Below are 27,404 nucleotides of genomic sequence, written 5' to 3'. Positions count from 1 at the left end.
ATACTTACCCAAGCATTCCTGACTCTTTAGTCTTTATGATGTAGAGGAACATTAACAATGTATGAAACATATTATTTCGGCCCTGGAACAAAAAGACAGCAAGATTTAAACCAAGCCAAACAAAAAATTATGCGAACCAAACAAAAAGATAAACGCAGATCCTATCAGTTCACATTCTACTAACTCAGAATTCCGTGTAATTCAGACTTTCATTTGCATGGATTTGGACAGAAACTTCAATGGTCCAAAATATTAACACTTACAAAGCTGAAATGTTAAACTTGAAAAAAGGAAATTAGTATTTTTTTAATTTTTTTATTGTTATGTTAATCCCCATACATTACATCATTAGTTTTAGATATAGTGTTCCATGATTCATTGTTTGTGCATAACACCCAGTGCTCCATGCAGAACGTCCCCTCTTTAATACCCATCACCAGGCTAACCCATCCTCCCACCCCCCTCCCCAGGAAATTAGTATTAATTAATAATAGGAATAGGAATTTGATGGAGAACACAATTTATGATTATAGTCAATGTAAAATTTCTTAGTAAAGAAGCTGGTAACAACACCAAGTGCAAAGATCATCAGCAGAAGTGATGTTTGCAGTCAAGAGTAAAATACCTGAATAGAAATGTAAACTGGTACAAGAATCTTTTGTAGAAAGTAGTTTTATAATGTATTTTAAAAGCCTTGAAAATATTCTGTAACCTAGAATTCCACTTTTGGACTTTAAGCTAACAAAATTACCCAAAATGCAGATAGCTATATCCATAAAAATGAATACTCAGCAGTGTTTATGATAATGAAGAATTAGAACATCCAAAATGTCCAACGATAGGGGAATGATTGAATAAATTATGTTATAATCTTATGATAAACTTTTTTACAGCCATTAAAAAGTGTTTCTATGGAAGCTTTTTAATGGGATGGAAAATTATGGTTTTTTAAGGTAATTAAATTAAGAAGTTAATTTTTTAAAAGGAAATAAAACTACATAAATATGATTTCAACCCATAAAATAGCACAGAGAAAGACCAAAATGAAATTTACCAAAGGCAACACACCAAAAATGTTAACAATAGCTGCCTTTAAGTAATGGAATAATGAATGATCTTTCTTCTTTTTCTTTATACTTCCCAAATTAAGCATATATTACTTTTATAGTTAAAAAAAAGGGGATATTCAAGAAATGCATTTTTCCTAATTTAAAAAGTTTACCCATTCCCTAAACAAGAGACTCTAATAAAAAATATTATCAAAGCAAGTCATCCGTGACACTCTGTAATAGCAATTTTTACATTTAGAAGTACCTTTGGAAGATTGTAGACATGACGCTGGTAGATTAGCTCATAATGGGGAGGGTTGATAGCACTCTGATAAATGCAAAAAACATTCTCATTTGTCACATCTGTAAAGAAAATATGCTACATTAACAAAACAAGCCAACCTCTCTATGTATCTCATGTGAAAACCTCAACCCATTCTTTTAGGAAGTTTATACCTGGTTTATTTGGTGTCTGAACAAAGTGCTGAGAAGTAAATGTTTTTCCGTCAGGGTACTTAGGATGTGGAGGTAATCTGGAATCGAGGTAGGTGCAAAATACATGCATGATGATCTGAAGATGAGGAAACAATTTTTCAAAATCAGCATGAAAATCTATCATGGCTTTAAGCCTTTGTTTATAATGACTCCAATTTTTAAATTTTTCCCTAAAGAGAGAACTAGCAAAAATGCTTTCAAGTGGTTACATTTATAAGATGAAATCTATAAAATGAAAAAAGAGAAAAGCAAGACATTCCCAGTTTTCTGTTAAGTGGATTGTTCATACCCATATAGTTAACAACAAAAAAAACAATGGGGCGCCTGGGTGGCTCAGTCGGTTAAGCGGCTGCCTTCGGCTCAGGTCATGATCCCAGGGTCCTGGGATTGAGTCCCGCATCGGGCTCCCTCCTCAGTGGAGAGTCTGCTTCTCCCTCTCCCTCTGCCTGCCTCTCTGCCTACTTGTGCTCTCTATCTCTCTGTCAAATAAATAAATACAATCTTAAAAAAAAAAAAAAAGATAAAAATACACATACATTCTCAATTTGAGTATCAGCATTTGAAACTTCATTTTTACATATAACGGTCATTATTAAAACAATAAAGAACATGATCTTGAAAAACTCTTAAATGCTCAAAAACATTATACTCTTCGATTTCATCAATCTTAATTCTAGGATTTTTTTTTTTTTAAGAGAGCGTTAGTGTGTGTGGGTGGGGAACAGAGGGAAAGGGAGAGAGAATTTTAAGCAGGCCCCACTCCCAGAATCTTATGGCTGATCTCACAACCCTGAGGAGATCATCACCTGAGCCAAAATCAGGAGTCAGAGACTTAACCAACTGAGCCACCCAGGCTCCTCTAGGAATCATTTTTTTTTTTTAAAGATTTCATTTATTTATTTGACAGAGAGAGACACAGCGAGAGAGGGAACACAAGCAGGGGGAGTGGGAGAGGGAGAAGCAGGCTTCCCGCCGAGCAGGGAGCCCGATGCGGGGCTCGATCCCAGGACCCTGGGGATCATGACCTGAGCCGAAGGCAGACGCTTAACGACTGAGCCACCCAGGCGCTCCTAGGAATCATTCTTAAAGCCATAATCCCAAATAAGAAAAAAATATGCATCACGATATTCCTTGCAATCTTATTTAAAACAGAAACTAAATAATTCTCAAACTTTTAGCTCCAATATAAGAAAACAGTTAATTGAGAGTGTGTAGTAATGAAAAAATACTTAAACATTGCAAAAGTGAAAAAAGAATATAATATTTTACATGTGGGATGATTACAACTATGATAAAAACATTAAAAAATAGTGCAATCTAAGTAAAGGAAAAAAAGAAAATACACCAAAATATATATTTTTTTAATGTTTTATTTATTTATTCATGAGAGGCAGAGGCAGAGGGAGAAGCAGGCTCCCCACCTAGCAGGGAGCCCGATGCGGGACTTGATCCCAGAACCCTGGGATCATGACCTGAGCCGAAGGCAGACACTTAACCATCTGAGCCACCCAGGCGCCCCCATATACCAAGATATTAACAGTGGTTAAGATGCTGGTAAAATTTTAAATTTTTATTTCTACCTTAGTTTCTAAATTCTTTTTAATACTTACTTTTATAATGGAAAAATAAAAGTATATAAATATAATAACATGGAAAAATGTTAAACCAAAAAAAAAAAAAAAGTAGGGACTTACAGCAGAATCAGTGGGCAGGTCTGTATCCCACTTGCGTCCTTTGAAGTCTCCACCTCTATTCCATCGAAATGAACTCATACAGCCTCCCTGAGAAAGTTCTGGAGAAACAAAGATGAAATTTAAAAAGCCAAAAAAAAAAAAAAAGGCCAAAGGGCTACAATAAGGGAAGCATATCTAAAAACCTGATGAAAACACCCAAATATAAAGAAATACAAGATATAAAAGATTAACTTACATATTACCATTCGGGGTTCTTAAAAAAGTCAGTGTCATGTGGAAAAAAAAGGGAGGGCAGAACTGTTCCTGAGAAAGTGACTAAAAAAAGATAAAACAACATGCGGTAATGTGTGAACCTACACTCTATTCTGGTTAGAAAAAAAGAGTATGTTTTGAACAATTGGAAAATTTGAATATGAACTGTGTATTAGATGATATTATAGAAATATCGCTAATTTTAAAGGTCTGTTAAGTGTATTGGGGTTAAGTAGGAGAATGTTCTTATTTTTAGGAAATCGCATGCTGAAAAGTAATGATGTCCGCAATGAATTTCAAATGGTAGAGCAAAAAAATAAAAGTGCATGTGCATATATGTAGAGAGAATCAATGACAGCGAAATGTCCAACCTAGAAGGCCTATATGTTCGCTGTACTTTTTAAGCTTTTTTGTATATTTGATTATTTTGCATACATGTGTACATACACATATTTTTTGGATACACAAATATCCTATCAGGCAATCTTGCCAAAAATTGCAACCTGAATTTACAGGAAATACAGAGGACAGAGGATCATGTAAAATTACACCCCATGGGGACGTATTCAGTAAAATCCATACCATGGGCAACTCTATAGGACAAACAATCCAGTTTTTTCAACAAGTAAGTTGCAGAGGAAAAAAAAAAAGGATGGACAGGAAACCTATAGCTTAAAAGGAACTTATAAGATTTTATTTATTTATTTGACAGAGAGAGAAAGAGAGAGAGAGAGTACAAGCAGGGGGAGTGGCAGGCAGAGGGAGAGGGAGAAGCAGGCTCTCCGCTGAGCAGTGAGCCCGATGCGGGGCTCGATCCCAGGACCCTGGGATCATGACCTGAGCAGAAGGCAGACGCTTAACCGACTGAGCCACCCAGGTGCCCAGGAACTTAAATGCTTGCTTTATCAACCAGTCATACCATGTGATTATATTTGAATCCCAATTCAAATAATACCAGAAAAAGTAATTACACATTTTATGAGTTGGTTGGAAATTCATACATAAGGTATATATTTCATGATATAAAGAAACTGTTAAAAAATATTAGGTGTGATAATTGTATTGAGGTAAAGGCCTTATCTTTGAGACACATACCGAGCTATATATAATACAGAAAGGGAGGAGATAGATGGGGCTATGGATAGGGCTTGGGATGCCCAGGGACTGAAGGCTGCAGGGACCAGGGGCTATGTACAAGAGGCTTCAGCATTCTGTTGTGTCTAGTTTTATGAAAATCTGAATTCTCCTTATAATAAAAAGTTTCTTAAAAGTCACGATAAATGATTATTCCTGAACCCTAGTCCAAACCCAGGGGAGAGAGGGGGCACCATAACGCTTTCAAATTAAAATTTATGAGAAATCTGAAGAGTGAAATACTATTTCTAAAACTTGTTTTAGTGATGAGAACATTTTACAGTTTATCCAAATAAAAGCAGGGAGGCATAAAGAGAGAGTGTGGAATATCAGGGAGGTTAAGTTTCCTGATTCTCACGCCAGTCTCCTCAGAAGATCACATTTCCCTCCCATAATCTGGACATAACAGAAATACAAAGAAGCAACATATTAAATATGAATTACAAGAATTGAGAGAAAGAAGGATCAGCATGTTGAAACTATGAAGAATGTCACAGTGGTATCCATTCTTGGTAGTTAAAAGAGTAGCAAATGAGTGAAATATTTACTTGAGCCCATGTAGCTCATACTTAAGTTTCCCTATATAGAATAAAATTAGTACTTTCAAGGCTAACGATATCATTTTGACAATTCCTTTATTTATTTGAGAGAGAGAGCACAAGCAGGGGGAGCGGCAGGCAGGGGCAGAGGGAGAAGCAGGCTCCCCATGGAGCAGGGAGCCTAACATTGGGACTCGATCCCAGGATACTGAGGATTATGACCTGAGCCAAAGGCAGATGCTTAACCAACTGAGCCACCCAGGTGTCCCGTTTTGACAATTCTTAAGCATATGAAATATAAAAACCAAAAGTTGTTCAAGACTTAATTAAGCCATAATTAAATATATATTTATAAAATATAAGATACTTAGTAATACTTAAATTTTTTTTCCTTGTTACTTTTTTTGAGAGAGTGTGTGTGAGTTGGAGTGGGGGGGGCAACGGAAGAGGGAGAGAGAGAATCTAAGCAGGCTCCAAACTCAGTGCAGAGCCCAATGAGGAACTTGATCTCAACGACCGTGAGATCTTGACCTGAACCGAAACCGAGCCGTCACCACTGAGCCCCCCAGGCACCCCTCCTTGTTACTTTTATTTACAAAATCTCAAAGCAGTGAAATTTTTTCCTCTTCAAATTACTAGTTACCTTTGATCCTTTCAAACAAGTATTCCTGATTTGGTGTAAGGTCTAGATACTGCACAATTGTATTCAAAGTTGGAATGAGAGGAGCTTTGACCAGCGCAGCTTGTTTCAAGCTAGTAATACTAGCCTCTGTTAAAAATAAAACACACCGGACAGATTATTCTTCATGTGGGTTCTAAAAGAACTTAAAATGCTCTTTCCTCCACAGATGTTGAAGGAATAAATGAAAGCAATAACAGTTTAACAATTTGCATTATCTACACTTTACTTACAATTTCTTTTTATCATTTCTGGCACGGTGGCCAGATTTATAAACACAGATACCACATGAACACACACTCCAAAAGCAGCAGCCAAATCCAGCCTGACAAATCTATAAACAGCTAATACACAAAATATTTTTGTGGGGTATGCATAAGAAGATACACGAGAGCTTTCAAAATCAGGTTGAGAAGAAGTTGCCTGTTACACCACTGATAAGCACAAACTTTTTATGACAGTGATTTCTCTTATCATGAAAGACAACTGTACAAAGCAATTAATAAACCAACAGAAATTTTCAGAATGTCTAACCTTACTAGTAATACTCAATGTTGGGAAAAAGGCATTCTTCTGTGTGACATGGTTGCTAGAGGATAAACTGGTATAAGCTTTTCAAAGGGTTATGTACGTCAAAAGCCTTAATGTATTTATTCCTACTGAACTAACTCCACTTCTAAGAAATTATCCCTAAGAAATAATTACAAATGTACACAAAGATTTAGATAAAAGGATATTTACTCAGAGCATTACTAATAACAGTAAAGGGCAAAACCCTACATTTTAGATAATAAAGATCAGTTAAATACAACATATTACACATACAAAAAAGAAATACAATCTAGCCACCAAAAACAGTACTGGAGAATATTTAACAAAATAGAAAAAATGGGGGGTAAAAGTAGGCAACAAAACAGTATGACCCCAATTTAATTAGAAGTATGTACATATATGTACCATATTCCCTCAACTCCTAAATACATACTTTTAAATTTTAATGTTCTTAAATTATAACATACAATTGAGAGATATACATACACTAACATATGTATTATATACATACTAAAATATATATTGTATATACCAATATTATATATAAGTATATGACTACATATATATTAGCATATATACTATATATATATATATATGCACACACATACATACACTTATATAGTTACATATATATAGTTAGTATCATAACCAAAAATAATAACTGGTTGTGACTTAAAATTGATAGTGATTTATCTCTGGAAGCAGAATTTTGGGTAATATTTTTCTTTGTGTACTTCTGTCTCTACTTTCCAGCCTCTCTACAATGAACATAGTATATACTGCATTTGTAGTCACAAAGCAATGTCATTCTTTTTAAAAAGCACATCACACTGATATTCCTTACTTATTTTGAAATCTAATTACTAAATAAGTTATGGTATTTTAGGCAAATTGTAATGGAACCTTAACAGTTTTATTTTTTTGCAGGTAAGAGAGTTGAAAACAGGTGATTTTAAATTAGCATTATTACACATTCTTTATGCTTTGTACAACTTGGAATTAGTATTTGATACGGAACTTGTATCTAGAATATATAAAGAACACCTCAATGATAAGAAAGACAAATGATCCAATTTAAAAATGGTAAAGGATCTGAAAAGATATTTCTCCTAAGAAGATATATGAACGGCCAATAAGCACATGAAAAGATGCCCAACATCAGTAGTCATCAGGAAAATGCAAATCAAAACCACAATGAGAAACTATTTCACACCCATTAGGACAACTATAATAAAAAGGACAGATCAGTATTGGTGAAGATGTGAGAAACTGAAACCCTCATACATTCTTTGTGGGAATGTAAAATGATACAGCTGCTTTAGAAAAGAGTCTGCTGTTCCTCAAAAAGTTAAACATGGAGTTACCATATGGCTCAGCCACTGTACTCCTAGAGAAAGTTAAAACATATGTCCACACAAACACCTGTATACAACTGTTCATAGCAGCATTATTCATAATAGCCAAAAAGTGAAAACAACCCAAATGTCAATCAACTGCTAAATGGGTAAACAAAATGCAATTGATCAATATAACAGGATATTATTTGGCAATAAAAAGAAACAAAGTACTGATAAATGTTGTAACACAGATGAACCTTGAAAACATGTGAAGTGAAAGAAGCCAGTCACAAATGACAACAGATTGTAAGATTCCATTTATGTGAAATATCCAGAACGGGTCTGTCTAAATTGGTAGTTGCCTTGGGCTGGGGAATGAGTGATGGGGGAAACGGGGTATATGGGGTTACTTTTCTGGGCGATGAGATACTCTAAAATTGATTGTGGTTGCACAACCCAAACCTCTGAACTGTAGACTTTAAATGGGTGAACTGTACGGTAAGTAAATTCTATTTCAATAAAACTTGTATTAGAAAATATATATATTAGAGACATTTAGTTTTGTCTTCACCTCAAGATAACAAAGTTGTTAAATAGCCCAGTACAAAAAGAAAATTTCTGCTTGGCAGATTCACTGATGGTAAATCAAATGTTGGGCTCTATTTTCACATACCTCCTATCTGAAGCTCAGGACAGCCCATTCGTCTCATCTGTGTGCTCACAGACTCGATCTCTTGTACCAATGGCACTAATATTGTCTCATTGATCCACTAGGAAGAAACAAGGCAAAGATTTTACATACATAATTCCAAAGCATTTCTCAAATAATTCTTTTCTTTTTTTTTTTTAAGATTTTATTTATTTATTTGACAGAGAGACACAGCAAGAGAGGGAACACAAGCAGGGGGAGTGGCAGAGGGAGAAGCAGGCTTCCCGCTGAGCAGGGAGCCCGATGTGGAACTCGATCCCAGGACGCTGGGATCATGACCTGAGCTGAAGGCAGACGCTTAATGACTGAGCCACCCAGGTGCCCCTCAAATAATTATTTTCATGAAATGCTAAGAATATTTACTGTCTTCTACTTGTATAGTGTGTATACATATAGTATAATGAAAGAGAATGAAGTAGCAGCTGCTGAAGTCCAGAGAGTTAAGTAAGCAAGCTAGTAGAGTGTAAGTCAACTAAGTCATAGTCTTAAAGCACGTAGGCCTGCTTATTGCTGAAGAAAATATAAAAATTTCAGTTATATGTTAAGTTTATTTCTTTCTGTCCTTTCTTTTTTCCTTCCTTCTTCCTTCCTTCCTTCCCTTCTTTTCTTCTCTTTCTCTCTCTCTTCCTTTCTTTTCTTTCTCTCTTTTCTTTTTCTTTCTTTCTTTCTAGATTTATTTATTCATTTGACAGAGAGCACAAGCGGAGGGGCAGTGGGAGAGAGAGAGAGAATCCCAAGCTGAGCATGGAGCCCCATGTGCGGCTTGATCTCATGACCCTGAGATCACGACCTGAGCTGAAACCAAGAGTCAGACGCTCAACAGACTGCACCATAAGACGCCCCATGCTAAGTTTTTCTCAAGTTTTTATGATTATTATATTTAACTAAAAGGATAATTTCTGATTTACATTTCTACAGTAATTATCACACATTTTTTCATGTCATGTTTATATTTTGTAATTAATAAGACAGTTTTTCAAACGAACATAATTGATTAACTCAGAAGGCTTACCCAATTCCTGAGCTGTGTGGAAACAGATCTATTATACATATCAGATCTACTGGCTTATGAATATTACAATATTACTTTAGGACTAGAAACCTCAAATGCCACTTTGGATGGCTAATATCAAACTAATCCTGAGATGTGAAAAGATTGTCCAAGGAAATACCCCATTTGAATTGTCTGTGTGTTATGTGTTTTGTGTGTATGTTCATGGCAACTTCAACCACTACTTCTGTTTAACCATAAAATGGAACGACAAAAAAGTTTCAGATGAAATACAAGTCTACAATTCCTTATACAAATTTGTGAATTAAGAAACCTTTTATAAAAACACAAAGTTTTTTGGTAATCAATTTAGCAAGCAAACCAAATACATTGGCAAGATCTGAACTGAATTCCATGAGGCTACAGTGTGACTATTCATATGCTTTGTTGCAAATATTAATGTGGCTGATTACTGAGTGCTAACCAGACTCTGCTAGTAGTTATTACAAAATATATGGTATATGCATACTGCTTTTTAAAAAAAAAATCCAAAAAAACTTGAAATTTCAAGCCCCTATATAAGTAGAAATAACAGAGTATAGTTCTAGGGCATCATTTCACTTATTCATTTTTCCAACATGTACTCAATGCATTCCACTTGCCAGCCACTCTTGGGCTGCAACAAAATTGCCTAAGGGGTTCAGGACTATATTCCCTACGCTGTACCTTTTATCCCCATGAGGGAATTTTTATGTTTAAAAAGCCATCCAGGCTTCTGGTTCAAGAAAATAGGCTGCTATTTTCATCACTCCCTCTCAATACCCTATTAAAATTATAGTAAAAAAATAAAAAGAGGAGCACAAGTGACTTCAACAGATTTCTAGAAGATGTAGAGTGGATGCATGAGAGCTGAAGGATGGGAGTGAAGTAGTGGCAGCCTCCACAGAATCTACACGGAGCCCGGAGTGGAGGAGGGCCCGTGTGCCCCTCAGAACTTGGGACCTTCGAGTACTTCCCAGAGCGGGAAAGAGGCAGGGTTGAAACAAGGGAACTCACTCGCTCTGGATGAGTCGGTCTTCCCAACCTCCAGGTCAAGGATGAGAGGGTTCTTCTCCAAAACAATCGAAGAAACTGAAATATTCTGAAGTAGCTTCTAGTATATATTATCTTCTCTAACTTAAAAGTTCTCTGAAGGTGAGGACCTCATTCATTTCCCTCGAACTTCTGGACATAGAATAGGTTCTCACAGAAAAGCTCTTTGGGGGGAAAAAAAATGAAAAAAAACCTGAAATAAAATAAAATAAAATAAAATAAAATAGGGGTGCCTGAATGGCTCAGATGGTTAAGCGTCTGCCTTTGGCTCAAGTCAATGGAGCCCCACATCAGGCTTCCTGCTCAGCGGGGAGCCTGCTTCTCTCTCTCCCCCTTGCTCGTGGCTCTCTCTCAAATAAATAAATAAATAAAATCTTTTTTAAAAAATGAAAAAAAAAATAAAATAAAATTGAGCTGCTGGGAAAGGGAAGAAGATCTTAATAACTAAATATATTATCCCTTAATCCACTCAAAATAAACTGATTTACTAAATACGGAGAGAAAAAAATCTGATGAAAACAGACACCATAAGGTAAATGTCGTATTTATCCTTACATATGTGCCATCCATATTGTACTTTTAAATATTAATTCTGGTATTCTAATGAGTAATTAATACCTCTAAATTATATTCTAATAACATATTTTGCATATTAAGAGGCACTAGTATTGTCCAAAGAGTAATGTCAGAACTTACATTTCTGAACTTAGCTGTCCATGAATCCATATGATCAAGAAGTTGTCTATTCATAGTCACTCTTGCCCAAACCTATTAAAAAATGTTTAAAATGAACAATCAGTGAGGAAAAATCCTGCCAGAAATTAGTCATTTTCCTCCACTCTCAAAAATATGTGGAAAAAGATATCTGGAAAACATCACAAACAATGACATTGATCTAATTAATATATGATAATTTTCTTACTTCCCACTTGGTTGCTATTCATGCACAGATACAGCTTTAGAATTCCTTACATCGGTATGTTTAAAGAACATTCTTGCTTTTATGAACAAAATAAAAATCTTTTTTTTTTTGAACAAAATAAAAATCTTATATTTGGTATTAAACTGATGAAGTTACAGTTGAATGTTCTAATACAAGTGTATTTTATATTTTTTTAAAGATTTATTTATTTGAAAGAGACAGTCAGCAGGGGGAGGGGCAAAGGGAGAGGGGACAGAGAGAGAGAAGCAGACTCCCCACTGAGTGCGGAGCCCGATGCAGGGCTCGATCGCAGGACCCTGAGATCATGACCTGAGCCAAAATCATCGGCTGGAGACTTAACTGACTGAGCCACCCAGGCACCCCAAATCCAGTGTATTTTAAAAGCAAGAGTCTTATATATTAAGTACAAATAGATACTTGAGATACCTTTTTATAAATGAATGCAGAAAAATGTTTTAGGCAGGATGGTAATGTCAACTATGTGTTATAAAGAATAAAACATACAATATAATTCAGCTTTAGGTACACTAAGTTACATAGGAGCTTCTCCACTATTTAATGTGCGCCAGATTTATGTTTCTAGCCAGTAAAAGTGAAGATTACAGGGGTGCCTGGGTGTCTCAGTGGGTTAAGCATCTGCCTTTGGCTCAGGTCATGATCCCAGGGTCCTGCAATTGAGCCCCACGTTGGGCTCCCTGCTCAGTGGAGAGTCTGCCTCTCTCTCTCCCTCTGCCCTTCCCCCCTGCTTGTGCTTTCTCTCTTTCTCAAATAAATAAAATCTTAAAAAAAAAAAAAAAAGTGAAGATTACAGAAAAAAAATGTTCCAGAAGTATTGGACTTTCTAACAATCTGCAATCAAAAATATTAAGGCATTTCTGTTTTCCACTTACCTCCTCTGCAGCTTGTTTAGAACTGAGATCAGCTTCATCTTTGTTAGCACAGGGGGCCTGAGACCTACAGGCAAGTTGATACTGAAACTTCTTTAAAGTTTGTGCATAATCTCCCATAGAACGATTGTAGTTCCAGAAAGTAGGACTGGTGGAAGGCGAGGTAGAGTCTGGACTCCCTACAATGATGAATTTAAAGAGCATCAGTGTGTGCTGTAATAATTTTGACATCCAGGTTTAGCTCACGAACGCTGGGTATCAGGGCACCTAGGTAAGGGCAATCAAGGAAGACAAAGCCCCAAGGGACTCTTCTCCTCCCTCCTCCCTGACATTGTCCTTTCTTTAGAGAACGTATTTTAGCCTGTGCTAAAAATTAAAAAGAACATTTTCTGAGCAATATCATGTTAAGAATTCTAAATGGCTGAAAGTGTTTATTTTTGTTGTAAAATTAAGTTTGTTTCGTTCTCTAAGATTTTCGAATGATTCAGCAAGAAACAAAGAAAAGACACATTTCTTCAGGAAAGAAATAGCCTAAGGAAGTTCCCTGCTTGAATTTTTAGTAGCTTTCTGAATGGGACAACTACAGTCTTCTATTAATAAACTACTCTTTGGGTCAGCAGCTACGCTCGCCATTCCCTGTACTACACTGCGTTCTCTTTACAGCCTGTAATAACTCCTGTGTTGTATTAAAAGAGATTGCCGATTACACTTCTAAATTTATACATTTACTCCCAGGAAATGTTAATAAATACATATGGGGACTTAATTCTCCAGAGGCTTCTACCAGACTACTTATCACACTTTAAGTTTATAGTTTGTCTTTTTACCCAAAGAGAATTTGAGCTCCTTGAGGGCAGGAAGTATTATTTTCCCCTAGCATCCCTATGAAGGGCTGCTGCGGCTGCTCTGGAGAATTCCGTAGGCTTTGGGAAACCTATCAGCTTGGATTTCACTGCCCGAGTGGGAACTGGTAATGAGGATATAGGCCCAGGAGAGGTAGAGTTGGATTGAGACCCTTCTCCTACCTCTATCTCCTGTACCCAGCAGAGGGCCAGGAACTTCAAGGGCCACATTTTTGGTAGATAAGAAAAAAATCTGTCCACTGGCACCAGGATATAACAAGGAAATTTGTCTGTTTTAGGTGGTACAGGGATTTAAAAATTATCCATTTTTGTATGGGTTTAGAATACCCATTTATACTACCTGTGAAGTCCAGGAACCTCCTAGCCCAGAAATTACCTAAGTTAGTTCAAGGTCAGTGATACTCCTTAGGCACTTGGCAGAGGCAAATATAAAACTGCTAGGAGGAGACAAGGCTTCTCTCCAGCTTTCACAGGATAGAAAAGCACAGATAAATAAAACCCTACTGCAGATGAGCTTACCAAAAACAAACAAAAACACACATAAATCACAAGAGGAAACAGGGTTCCAAGCAAAGGAATCAACAAGACGAAAATGTCAGTATTTAATCTACAAGAACTTCAGATAACTGAACTACTGGACAGAAGCTTTTATTTTTATTTTTATTTTTTTAAAGATTTTATTTATTTATTTGAGAGAGAGAGAATGAGAGACAGAGACCATGAGAGGGAGGAGGGTCAGAGGGAGAAGCAGACTCCCTGCCGAGCAGGGAGCCCGATGCGGGACTCGATCCCGGGACTCCAGGATCATGACCTGAGCCGAAGGCAGTTGCTTAACCAACTGAGCCACCCAGGCGCCCTGGACAGAAGCTTTTAAAAAGTTATGTTTAAAGTGATTGAGAGGGGAGCCTGGGTGGCTCAGTCGTTAAGCGTCTGCCTTCGGCTCAGGTCATGATCCTGGGATCGAGCCCCGCATCAGGCTCCCTGCATCGGGCTCCCTGCTTGGCAGGAAGCCTGCTTCTCCCTCTCCCACTCCCCCTGCTTGTGCTCCCTCTCTCGCTGTGTCTCTCTCTGTCAAATAAATAAATAAAATCTAAAAAAAAAAAAAAGTGATTGAGACAGGAAAAAGAACTGAAAACATAAGAACAAAACAGGATACTCCCAAAACAAATCATGCATATTTGAAAGAGAACCAAGTAAAACCTTGAAAACTAGAAGAAAAAAAAAACCACCCACAACAAAAACTCAGTGAGTTAAACAGCAAGTTAGACACTGCTTACTGAAGGAAGAACCAACCATCAGTGCAAACTGGCTAAAACAAACAAACTGTGGGGTGAGGGGTAAAACAGAAGAATGCCAAACTACTAAATGTGGAAGAAATGAAAGTATTAGAAAATCTCCACTTTGAGGGGCGCCTGGGTGGCTCAGTTGTTAGGCGTCTGCCTTCGGCCCAGGTCATGATCCCAGGGTCCTGGGATCAAGCCCCGCATCGAGCCCCGCATCGAGCCCCCCATCGGGCTCCCTGCTCCGTGGGAAGCCTGCTTCTCCCTCTCCCACTCCCCCTGCTTGTGTTCCGTCTCTCGCTCTTGCTGTTTTTCAAATAAATTAATTAAAAAAAAAAATAGAAAGTCTCCACTTTGCAACCACCACTGCATTAACTCATTTGGGAGAGGACCATCAATGGATGCTAAAACCACTCGGTGAAAGGCGACTAGGGAAACAGGATTCACAAGTTGCAAAGTATCACACTACAGATTATTTATTAATTACAAAAGGGAAAGCCAAGGTTGCCATCATTTTGACCAAGTGATCCAATTTAATGTTACCAATAAAGGGACAAAATGGTACAGGGATGGGATGTGTTTCCTGATATATGGTGAAAGGAGCACACCACCACCTAAGTTGTATTCTTGCCAAAAAATTGTATTTAAACCAATTCTAATCTAATAATGAAAAATGACCACACAAATCCAAATTTGCAAAACAACTAGGCTGACCTCTTCCAAATGTAAATGTCATGATCCTGCATCAGTTAAAAAAAAAAAAAAGGCTACAAAGGCCATTATTGGGTCAACGGGAAGAAATGTGAATATGAATAATATTAGTATCTTAAATATGATAATTATGTTGTAGTTAGAAAGGAAAATGTTCACGTTCTTAGAAGATGTGTGCAAACTAATGAAGGATGAAGTGGCCAGTCAGCAAAAAAATGTGTGAGAAAAAGTAAATGTGAGTGCCTGGTTTCTTATTATTGGAGAAAGGAGTTACAAATATGAAAAGGAGGAGGCTGGAATAAACCCTGTATAGTTGGATTGGAATTGGAGGTATTAGTATGAACTCATGGTTTTTAATATATATAGATGGACAGATACAGAAATATATATAGGTGTGTGTGTGTGTGTGTGCATATATTCCTAGCTGTCCTTTGAGAGGACCCAGAGTAATGATGTCCCATCATCACTGACATATCCAGTGCCCGGACATTAATTTCTAAATATCATTCTCCACTAAAAGCAATCATGGCCCCTTGGAGAAACAGACTGACTCCAGAGTTAGTTAACCAGAGAAAGTACAAGAGGAGCCTGAAATATCTTTTGGTGCTAGAAAGTAAAACAAAACAACAACAAACAAACAAAACAGAAGCCAGAGGATCCCACTAGCCAAATCTGAGACCATCTAACCAACAAAATAAATGACATGACCGGGAAGAAAAAGTTCTATCTCACAACAGAATGCCAACAAATAAATGTAAAAGGTGGTTGCATGACAATGTGAATGTACTTAACACCACCGAATTATATACATTTAAGAATGGTTAAAATGGTAAATATTATGCATATTTTATCACAAAAGACATTTGAAAATGTTAAAGGGAATAATAAAGAAGGAATGCTGGAATTAGAAAGCCCCTATGAGAACCAACATAGTAACAATCAATTTTGAAAAGAAACTTAAAAGGATGTTAAAGCTACTAAGTCAAATATGATGAGGAAAAGGATATTTATACAGCCTCAAAGTAGCTCCTTACAAAAATAATTATTATTTACAAATTAATTTATACAAAATACTAAATTACCTAAAACCTACAGGTAATGAGTTAGAAGTATAGGGATGGACATAAATATACCAGGCAAACACTAACCAAAAGAAAATTAGTTCAGCTGTGTTAATATCAGAGAAAATAGACTCGAAGGCAAAAAGCTTAAGAGATAAAGATAAAAGGAATAATTGACCATAATGATATGAACAATCCTGAATTTATATGCACTTAGCATAATTTCCTACATATTTAGCAAATTTGACAGAATTACAAGAAGACATTTAATGGAAGACAATCAGTGGGAGCTTTTAATGGACTTTCTTACTAATAGATCAAGTGGATGAAGATTAGTAAGATAAAGACTAAGAACACCTTCAAGAAGTTTGGTTCAATGAACAAATATGGAGCCCAGGACTTAGAGACTATGCATTATTTTCAATATACTGAGAACCATTTATAAAAAGTGATCACACAGCAGCCCTAAATCCAAGTCTTAAGAAATACCAAAGAATTGACAGGGTACAGTTCACAATCTCTAGCTATAGCACAATTCACTTAGGGGAAAAATAAAAGCTAACCAAGCCTTCATTTCATATGTTGGAAATGAAAAGCAACACCAATCACTAATACTTCTTCTAAGCAATAATAACAACACTTCTAAATAACTCCAAAGGATCAAAGAAGAAAAAAAACTGAACCCAGAAAATATCTCAATAAGACAAAGATTTGTAGAGGGAACAACCTAGGTTGTTTTTTGCATTATACTCTATAATTTTCAGTAAACTTGAAATATTTCAAAATTTAACAAGAAGAAAAAGCATGCATCAACAAACAACAAGATAATATTGATTTGTTTCTTTGGCGTTTCTGGCACTTTCAGGCAAAATTAAATTAAAAATCAATGGAGAGATTTCAAGTGACACAAAGAGCCATGGTCCAATAACTGACTTCCTCACTGTGGCCATGCTTTAGCACCTAATGTGCTTTCTGTGAAAGTTCCCGAGGGGAAAAAATCATTACTTGGCTCAATAACCTAATTTGGTTTCAAATAATTGACTTTGTTATAATCAAATCCACTCCAAATAGATTAAGATTTGCTAACACTGTTTCCCAAAGTAAACCAAAGACAAGTTCAAAAATGTTCTGAAAAACAGCAGCACTTCTAGAGTAAATCCGTTCTCTCTCCGCCACACCAATCTTTCCAAGGACCAAAAGGAGACAACTATCGCTTCAATAAGCTTTGCTATGCACTGCTGTAAAAACATTTGATAGCCTCAACTTTTAAACAGAAAGTATAACTTACATTATATGAAAAAGCTTTCAATCTTAATGTGGATGAAAAGTTCAAGATCTCTCGGTTCAGCTATATTTTACTTCTTAAATTTGGTAAGCTTAATTCTAACTATACAAAATATAAAAACAAAATGTATTTCTCTCCTAGACTATACAAGGTATATTAGTAAAAAAGAAACATTTATGGACAGGTATCAAAATACTGAACATAGTGAGTTAGGGATAATGTAAAGTAACACCAAAAATATGTACATTAGATCTAACTAAAAATATATATACGTACCCAGCTTAACTCTATGCTGTTTCTCTTCTTCACTTCTAAGAAAAGTATCCAAAGTTCGTAGGTCTGTCATGTAGTCTTCTTTGTCAGTAGGGGAATTATAGACGGTGGGTGAAGAGCGGTAGCGAGACCTCAATCCACTGCTCTCGGCTGGTCCAACAGTAGCAGGGTACGGAGAAGCAGCAGAGGGACTACAGCTTGCCAACTATACAAAATAAAAGAACTTCTTCTTTATTGAAATTTATTTCTGTTTTGGTTTTTGACTTTCAAAAAGTAACACACAATTAGAATGGCCAAAATCCAGAACCATGACAATACTGAATGTTGGTGAGGATGTGGACCAACAGGAACCCTCATTCACGGCTGGTGGGAATGCAAAATGTATACGTAGCCACTTTGGAAGACAGTTGGCAGTTTCTTACAAAACTAAACTACACGTAGCATATGATCTAGCAATTGTGCTCCTTGGTATTTACCCAAAGGAGTTGAAAACTTATGTCTACACAAAAACCCGCATACAGATGTTTACAGCAGCTTTACTTGTAATTGCCAAAACCTGGAACCAATGAAGACATCCTTCAGTAGGTGAATGGGTAAATAAACTGTGGTACAGCTGGACAAGGGAGTATTAATCAGCATAAAACGAAATGAAATATGGGGCATCTTGGTGGTTCAGTTGGTTAAGCATCCAACTCTTGATTTCGGCCCAGATCATGATCTCCGGGCCATGAGATCAAGTCCCACAGAGCCAAGTCAGCTCCAGCCTGGGCATGGAGTCTGCTTAAGAGTCTCTCTGTCCCTCACCCTCATCCCTTCGCTGCCCACTCCACCTCCCCACTCGTGCACGAGCGTTCTCTTTCAAAAAAGAAAAAAAAAAGAAAAAAAGAAGTGACCTATCAAAGCCATGAAAAGACATAGAGGAAACTTAAATGCACATAACTAACTGAAAGAAGCCGATCTGAAAATGCTACACATTGTATGATTCCAATTATATGATGTTTTGGAAAAGGCAAAACTATGGAGAAAGTAAAAAGATCAGTAGTTGCCAGGGCCTGGGGAGGATGAATAGGTAGGGCACAAAAGATTTTTAGGGCAATGAAATTACCCTGTTATGATACCATACAATAATGGTGGATACGCGTTACTATATATTTGTCCAAACCCACAGAATGCACACCACTGAGAGTGAGCCCTAAAGTAAACTATGGCCTCTGGGTGATAATGATGTTCCAATGTAGGTTCATCAATTGTAACAAATGTACCACTCTGGTGGGGGATTTTGATAGCTGGGGGGAGGCTATGCCTGTGTGGGGGCAAAAGGTATACAACATGTCTCTGTACCTTCCTCTCAGTTTTGCTACAAACCTGAAACTATTCTAAAAAAAAGTCTGTTTTTTAAAAAAGCAATATATGCATGTTTTAAAAAATGTAAAGTTTGAAGAAAGTAAGTCATACTCTTAACTCACAACCTAGAGATAATACAATCCCCTTTCATATTTTATGTTCAAATCTTTAAATGTACACAGCTATATCAGTATATTTTTCCTTTTACATAATTGAGATAATACTGTTTAGCTTTATAACCTCATTTTTTTTAATTTTAATTTTTTAAAGATTTATTTATTTTCGAGATGGAGAGAGAGAGAGCGTGTGAGCATGTGCATGCGGGAGCAGGGGTGGGTGGCAAAGGGCAGAGGAAGAGGGACAGGGAGAGAATCTCAAGCAGACTCCCAAGCAGAAACCAACTGAGCCCCCCAAGTGTCCCCTCGCTGTTTTTTTTAAAATTAAAATTTTCCAGGGGCGCCTGGGTGGCTCAGTCCGTTAAAATTAAAATTTTCCTATAAAAATCCTTTATAAATATTCTTACTGGCTGTGTAATATTTCATTGTACAAATATACCATAATTTATTTTTATATTCTCTTATTCTAGACATTTGAGCTGTCTACATAATTTTTTTTTTTTTTTAAGATTTTATTTATTTAGGGACGCCTGGGTGGCTCAGTTGGTTAAGCGACTGCCTTCGGCTCAGGTCATGATCCTGGAGTCCTGGGATCGAGTCCCGCATCAGGCTCCCTGCTCGGCAGGGAGTCTGCTTCTCCCTCTGACCCTCCTCCCTCTCATGCTCTCTGTCTCTCATTCTCTCTCTCTCAAATAAATAAATAAAATCTTTAAAAAAAAAAAAAAGATTTTATTTATTTATTTGCTAGAGAGAGAGAGAGCATAGGCGAGAGAGAGTGAGTGAGAGTACAAGCAGGGAGAGCTGCAGGCAGAGGGAGAAGCAGGCTCCCTGCTGAGCAAGGAGCCCAATGCGGGACTCGATCCCAGGACCCTGGGATCATGACCTGAGCTGAAGGCAGTCGCTTAACCGACTGAGCCACCCAGGCGTCCCTGAACTGTCTACATAATTTTTGGCCACTGTAAATAATGTTATGATTAACATCTTTGTACATAAATCTTAATTTCTGAGGATGCCCTTCAGGAGATTCCTAGAACATAAATGACTGGGTCAAAGCATATGAACATTTAAATACATATTCCCATTCTATTAAATGAAAATGTTATACTAAGTACAATTCAGAAGAAAGTTGACAGAAGGACCTATTTTGGTATATATCCATCAGCATTACTACTTTAAAATGTTTATTTGATATAGAAGAATTTTTAAAAATTTACATTTAGCTTGTGTTTCCTTATACTTACGAAGTTAAAACACTTTAAAAATACAACTACTGGTCACTGTATTACCTATTTTATTAAATATCTACTCCAGTACATCGATAATTATTTTTACTGGGGTTTCATTATCAATTTATATTAGCTTGCCTTAAATCAAGGATTAAAAAATCTTTTAGTTTAATGCTGATTTATTTTTTTTTTTTTTTTTTTTTTTTTTTTTTTTAAAGATTTTATTTATTTATTCATGAGAGACAGAGAGAGAGAGAGAAGCAGGCTCCCAAGGAGCAGGGAGCCCGATGTGGGACTCGATCCCAGGACCCTGGGATCATGACCTGAGCCGAAGGCAGACGCTTAACCATCTGAGCCACCCAGGCGCCCAGTTTAATGCTGATTTAAAATAAAAATGTTAATCCTCTTCCACATTGATTTCTCTTATGGGGGTGGAGCCTATTTAAAAAAAAATCCTTACATATGCTATGATGATATTTAGGCTAAATAAACCATATTGGGCTAATAAACCATTGACTGGTTTATTCTTACTCAAGGGGCATATTTTATGCACAATATATATTACCTTATTTTATTTTATTATTTTTATTTTTTTTATATTACCTTATTTTATCCTCTCAATAATAGGTAAATATTACTACTGTACTAATTGTGGACATGAGAGGTTAGGTTAACTCACTCAAGATCCTACCAGGATTTCAATCCAGTTTTCTGACTATAGAATTTAGGCTTTTAATATGTTTTACTGGATCAGAATTAGCTGTCCATACACTTGAAGAATGTGGGTAACTACTGAAGATGGGTAACAGGTATGTTTGAAAACTTCAATAATCAAAAGTTTAAAAGTAACTGGTTTCTTGAAAATTTAAAAGAACTCAAAAGCAAAATTTCAGGGCTCTAATATATTCTGCAGATATATTTGATTAAAATTTTTCTTCCGTATTTATTTAGGTTTTCTACTTAGTCAATCTTGGCATTTTTTCCCTAGAAAAATAATTATTCTATTTCATTAACTTTTCCAAGGTAGTAATTTGGTTCAACAAATACTTATATAGCATCTATATTCCATACACTGGGCTAAGAAAACAAAGATGAATAAAAAACACAATCCTGTACTTGAGGTTACAATCTAGTAGAAAAAGATAATTAAACAATGTTACCAACTTTATGTAAAGAGTTATTTAGTACAGATTAGTAATAATTTCTAAGAAATAAAAATAACTTACTTATTCAAGAGTAAACTATGGTATTTCCACGAGATGAGTATTAAGTAGCCATTAAACAGAAATTATGTTTGGGTGGTAAGACTATGAGTGATTTTTCTTTTCTCATGAAAATAAAAGCTATTTTTACAAGTCATATTTACCTATGGGTTATGAATTATCACTATATACACATTTCCTCATAATATTTAACTTGAACAAAATGTTCTAAATTCTATTACTTGCCAAAATTATTATCAGGTAACCAGTAGTATGGAATTTCATTACAAAGAAATACGATGTAAAGAGTAAGGGGCAGTGTGTTGATTTCATTTCCAGACATCCCTCATTTAACTAGCAGCTATAGAGATGTTAGTCTAACTAGAGAGAGCATCTGAAAATGTGACCATCCCCCCCCCCGCCTTTTAAATGATTTTTTTTTTTTTTTAAAGATTTTTATTTATTTATTTGACAGAGAGAGACACAGCGAGAGAGGGAACACAAGCAGGGGGAGTGGGAGAGGGAGAAGCAGGCTTCCTGCTGAGCAGAGAGCCCGATGCGGGGCTCGATCCCAGGGCCCTGGGATCATGACCTGAGCCGAAGGCAGACGCTTAACGACTGAGCCACCCAGGCGCCCTTAAATGATTTTTTAAAAAGATTTTATTTATTTGACACAGAGAGAGAGAGAGAGAGCACAAGCAGGCGGAGTGGCAGGCAGAGGGAGAGGGAGAAGCAGACTCCCCGCTGAACAGGGAGCCCTATGTGGGGCTTGATCCCAGGACCCCGGGATCATGACCTGAGCCAAAGGCAGACACTTAACCAACTGAGCCACTCAGGCACCCCTGATTTTTTTTAAGTAACTCTACACACAACATGGGGCTCGCACACACAACTGCAAGATGAAGAGCTGCACGCTCTACTGACTGAGTCAGCCAGGCGCCCCTGACCATCTCTTTAATGCTCCTTTTATGTTCTTATGCTTCAGGCAGGAGTCATACTTTCAAATTTGTCAATGTTGCTTCTATCAAGTCCAAAAATGAGAACTATATTCCACTTTACTGTGGGAGTTGGAATGAAGGTTTCTCATCATCCGTTTTGAAAGGGGTGTCCATCCTCAAGAGTCCAACTACACAACTCTTTTTAGCTTAGGAGGTAATCCAACATGATGAAAGCATTAAAATTTTATTTATTTATTTAATTTAGTTTTTTTTTAAAGATTTTATTTATTTGTAAGAGAGAGCGAGTGAGCACACGCACAAGCAGGGGGACCGGAAGGCAGAGGGAGAAGCAGGATCCCCGCCAAGCAAGGAGCCCAATGCTGGACTCGATCCCAGAGCCCTGGGATCACGACCTGAACGAAGGCAGACACTTAACCGACTGAGCCACCCACGTGTCCCAGAAAGCATTAAAACTGTATAAGGATATACAAAAGTTTCACATAAACAAGCAAAGAAAGAGGGCAAACATGAATTTAAAAACTAAAGGAAAAAATTATCATAGTCTCAACTGGTCTGAAAAACCCTGCAGAAAGATCCTAGATGGTGGGGCCCCTGGGTGGCTCAGTTGTTAAGCGTCTGCCTTCGGCTCAGGTCATGATCCCAGGGCCCTGGGATCGAGCCCCGCATCGGGCTCCCTGCTCGGCGGGAAGCCTGCTTCTCCCTCTCCCACTCCCCCTGCTTGTGTTCCCTCTCTCGCTGTGTCTCTCTCTGTCAAATAAATAAATAAAATCTTAAAAGAAAAAAAAAAAAAGATCCTAGATGGTGACCCTCAGAGTCCATTATCTTTGCGAAAGCTCATTTTTTTTCTTTCATTTTAGGATGTAGTATAAAGAACTTCTGACTAGGTATCAGGATCTGGGTTCTGTTCTTGGCTCTTAAACGGGCAATTTGGGCAAGTCAATGATCCACTGTTCCTCAGTTCTCTCAGTGAGAAGATGAGGAGTTTTGACTCATTAGCTGATTTTCAAGGTAGCTCTCCATACTAAAATAATGTGACTGGCCAAGAGAAAGGATTCGTTACCTTATTATAACCAGTGACGGGAGAGTAAGTCACTCCAGGGCTATAGGAACCGCTGCCCCCTGACGACAGACCCTGCAGCTGAGGGCTGTATCCAGTTATACAGCCGGTGGTGAACTTGGGGCTCGTACTGGGTGAACGAGATGGGCTGTAACTCAACACACTCTGACCCTGAATTGAAGGAGAAGGTGGAGAGGGAGGGATCTGGGTTGCTGCCAGATCATGTGGAGGAGTAGTCTGTACAACTAGAAGGAAGGGGGAAAAATAAATAAATAAATAAATAAATAAGTGAGTGAGTGAATAAAAGATGTGTGTGCATGTATAAATAAAATTTCTACAAAAACAGACTTAATGAACTGAATCTTTTTCAAGAAAAGAGAAAGAAATAGGGTGACTGGGTTGTTAAATTACATAACGTATTATAACCTAAGGACACAAAGTAGTTGTTTACCATTTCCACAGATTTTAAAGTAAGAGATTAGCTTCAATGCCGTAAGAGTTAGTCATTTAATTTTAATTGTAATTAAGCAAAGGAACAAACTTTCATGAGGCTGTTGAATATTATTTCCATTCAGTTTATACAAATAGGAATGATAATCATTGGTCTTAAGACAATTTATTATACACTTGCTTAATATAGTTGAACCAGATGGCCTTAGAAGTCCCTTCCAGCTCAGTCTATAAAAAGGGCAAATTAAATTGAGAAAGATTTATTGCCAACCTTTCCCCCACCTTTGCAAAAGATATAAAACACTTACCAGCTGTTTTCAACCCTAAAAGTGTTTGCTGTCCAGGGCTAACAACCAGACTTGTTGGTGCCACAGTGTATTTGAAATATCTCCAAAAATCAAATAAGGCGTTTAGGCTGAAGAGGGATGCAAGGGCAAGCTCTGGAAGAGAACAATATTTTTATTTTTTTAAAAGGGGGTTAGACCATCTAAAGGGGGGAACAAAAGCTCTTCATATTTCAGCAAGTTAACAACAAAATTGAAAACTATCTTCTTATTCCTCATAACAGTTACCATTTAATGAATGTCTACTATATACAATGTTTATTACATAAATGTTTATTATAGGACATTTACTAGTGAATTTCTAAGTATTATCGGGGCACCTGGCTGGCCCAGTTGGTAGGTAGAGAATGTGACTCAATCTCAGGGTTGTGAGCTCGAGTCCCACGTTGGGTATAGAGATTACTTAAAAACAAAAAATCTTAAAAAAAAAATATCATCACTAATCCTTACAACCTTGTACAATAAACATTTTCACCTTCACTTGACTAGAGAAGTCAAGTGACTTTTGTAAGAACACACAGCTAGTTATTGAACCCATGATTACACCTCAGGTATGCAGATTCCAAAACTCCTCGCCACACCACCTCCCTATCACAGACTCCAGGTTAATGTGTATATTAGACCATGGAATTCACTCCAATGGCCATAAAGACTCTTCATACCCCAGGACTACTGAAGAGCAGAGTGAAGCAGACAGAGGAAGTAACAAGGAAACTGAGGAAGGCATCAATGGAATAGAAATCTGGTTGTTCTTGAAAGGAGCAAGGGTAGGGAAGTAGGGAAGGCATTTCAGAGAGAATAACAAATACAAATCACCACCACCAAACATTGTTTTACATCATAGAACTCCAATGATTACCTGGAATTGTACTGTTTGTTTCCTCTACTAGAAAGTTCCTTCCACAAGGGCAGGGACCTTGTTCCCTTCCTGCTGTATTCCCAGTTTTTGGAACATAGTACACACTCGAATATTTATGGAATGCAGGAATGAACACTAAATTGAATTAAATATGAATGCAGTTTTTCATTGGTAGTAAATCTAAATCAGAATAAAAATTAATTACTTACCAATATACCAGAGGGGCCAGTATGTCACATTATAATATGAACTAATCAATTTTCCAGTCCTGAAAAAATTAGACAGGCTTTTCAAAATCTTAAAAAAACACGAAAAAGAAACAACAACAACAAACACCCCAAATCCAAACACCAAAACCTGTGGAACCGACCATTGGCTTAAGTTTCACTTTTTTTTGGCTAATTAACTTACATTTCAGTATATATCATTCCAGCCATAGATACATTTAGGAGTCCCCAGGCTAAAACTACTTTCTTAGCTTCTGTTTCTTTTCTCATCTTGATGGTTCTGTCAATGAGGGAAGCACTAGGATTTGTCTCCCCTTGCATCTATTAAAAAATAAAAAGCACGGGAATTAATGAAAGCAAAAACAAAAACAAAAACACTTCTCCATTTAAGAAACTTGTGTCCTTTATAACAGTAACTAAAAACTGCACATTTCCCCTTATCTTTAAAATGTCTTTCCCAAACTCTTTACATTTTACTATTATTATATGAAAAGGGAACGCTAAATTATAAGTTTATTGGCACCATACTGTAATCAACGGAGAACTGGCTCAGCACTTCAGAGAACAATACTTCCAATGAATAAAAATGTCTTATTTTGTATTTAAAGGATGGTGATTATATCTACAATTATTCTGTATTGTGCTTTTGGAATATGTCACAAGGATTAGCCCAAGGGCTAATTTAAGAAACTCAAAATACCAAGCTTTGGGAGAAAATATTCCGTATTAGTTATAAGCCATTAAAGACTCTCCTCTTACATCTTCACGCAGAAGCCATTAACTGCCTACCATCGTAAACAACTCTGCACTCGGGACTGTCACACGCCAGAGACCCCTCTTTTGTGTTGCTGATTAAGTGTAAGATTTTAAGTTTTATAAGGGTGAACACTCATGGTGTGAAGGGGACGAGACCGACTGGGGAGTGTGCAGTTTGGGTCCTCATGGGATTTATATTTCCTTTGTTTCGTTAGGCCTCATCTCAGACAAACTAAGACTCTCCCGTATCTAGAGTCGTATTCAGACAGTACAGAGCAGCACCCTTCGCGCCTCCCAGTCCGCGAGTCAAAACTTCCCAGTCCCCAGAGCTTCCCTCCCTGGGTCTCCCAGCACAAACTTTGGCAACCCCTATTGCTTCTTTCGTCCTTCCACTAAAGGTGTTGGGACGCCTGGCCACACCCCCCTTTGGCTGAACCCTCGGCAGATCCACAGTCACGGAAATCCCACGGCCCGCGTGGACCCCACGTCCAGGAAGCACAAAGATGACCCCCGAAACGCACCATGTTCTTCGGCCGGAAGCCGCTGGCTCGCGCCAATCTCTACTGCACATGCGCGAAGCCAAGAGCGAAGGAGAAGGCAACCGGCTTGCGGGACTACAGTTACCGGAAGAACGAACCTTCTCGCGAGAAGAGGAGGGTGGGGGAGGGACGAGAGCTCTGAGCGTTACCCGGGAAACAGCTTTAGTGTTTGTGGCTCCCCCTCTTCTGCGGGGAGAAAGCTGAGCAGCAAAAATTCAGTCCAAGTTCTGAACCCGCATAAAAAGTAATAATTGTAACAAGCTGAATTTCTATATATTAATATAATTTTAGCTTCCTTAGGGTATTCACATTTTTAAGCAGGTTTTATTAAGCAGGGTAGCTAATTGTAGGGTAGAGTATGTGGTAACGTGTCCAGACACCCATCAGCGACAACAAAGCATCTCTCACAAAAACAAGTGTTCTGACCCGATGTAAATTCTTAAATACCCTTGGAATAAGGGTGCAGCAGTAGGAAGAAAGCCCCAAATGTGTTAAAGTT

General features: G+C 37.4%; 1 protein-coding gene across 3 annotated transcripts in view; it reads right to left on the bottom strand.

Moving 5' to 3' along the window:
* The window catches only part of TMEM209 (transmembrane protein 209), a 31,858-nt gene extending 4,883 nt beyond the window's left edge, over positions 1-26,975 (bottom strand). The window contains exons 1-14 of one of the 3 annotated variants that reach the window (XM_032401570.1): positions 26,888-26,975; positions 25,795-25,931; positions 25,593-25,651; positions 24,489-24,620; positions 23,734-23,975; positions 17,830-18,031; positions 12,357-12,532; positions 11,220-11,291; positions 8,405-8,501; positions 5,807-5,932; positions 3,239-3,336; positions 1,506-1,620; positions 1,315-1,412; positions 9-82 (exon numbers count right to left, since the gene is read on the bottom strand). In XM_032401570.1, coding sequence (XP_032257461.1) covers positions 9-82; positions 1,315-1,412; positions 1,506-1,620; positions 3,239-3,336; positions 5,807-5,932; positions 8,405-8,501; positions 11,220-11,291; positions 12,357-12,532; positions 17,830-18,031; positions 23,734-23,975; positions 24,489-24,620; positions 25,593-25,651; positions 25,795-25,931; positions 26,888-26,890 — 1,631 coding nt within the window. In that variant the 5' untranslated portion in view covers positions 26,891-26,975. The other 2 variants (XM_032401571.1, XM_032401572.1) reach the window with 2 other exon arrangements.
* Positions 26,976-27,404: the final 429 nt, after the last annotated feature.

The sequence above is a fragment of the Phoca vitulina genome, unplaced genomic scaffold, assembly GCF_004348235.1.
Source record: "Phoca vitulina isolate PV1807 unplaced genomic scaffold, GSC_HSeal_1.0 scaffold4, whole genome shotgun sequence".
NCBI classification, from domain to species: Eukaryota; Metazoa; Chordata; class Mammalia; order Carnivora; family Phocidae; genus Phoca; species Phoca vitulina.
The sequence above is the reverse complement of the archived record's forward strand: the minus strand, read 5'-3'. Positions and strand labels throughout refer to the sequence as shown.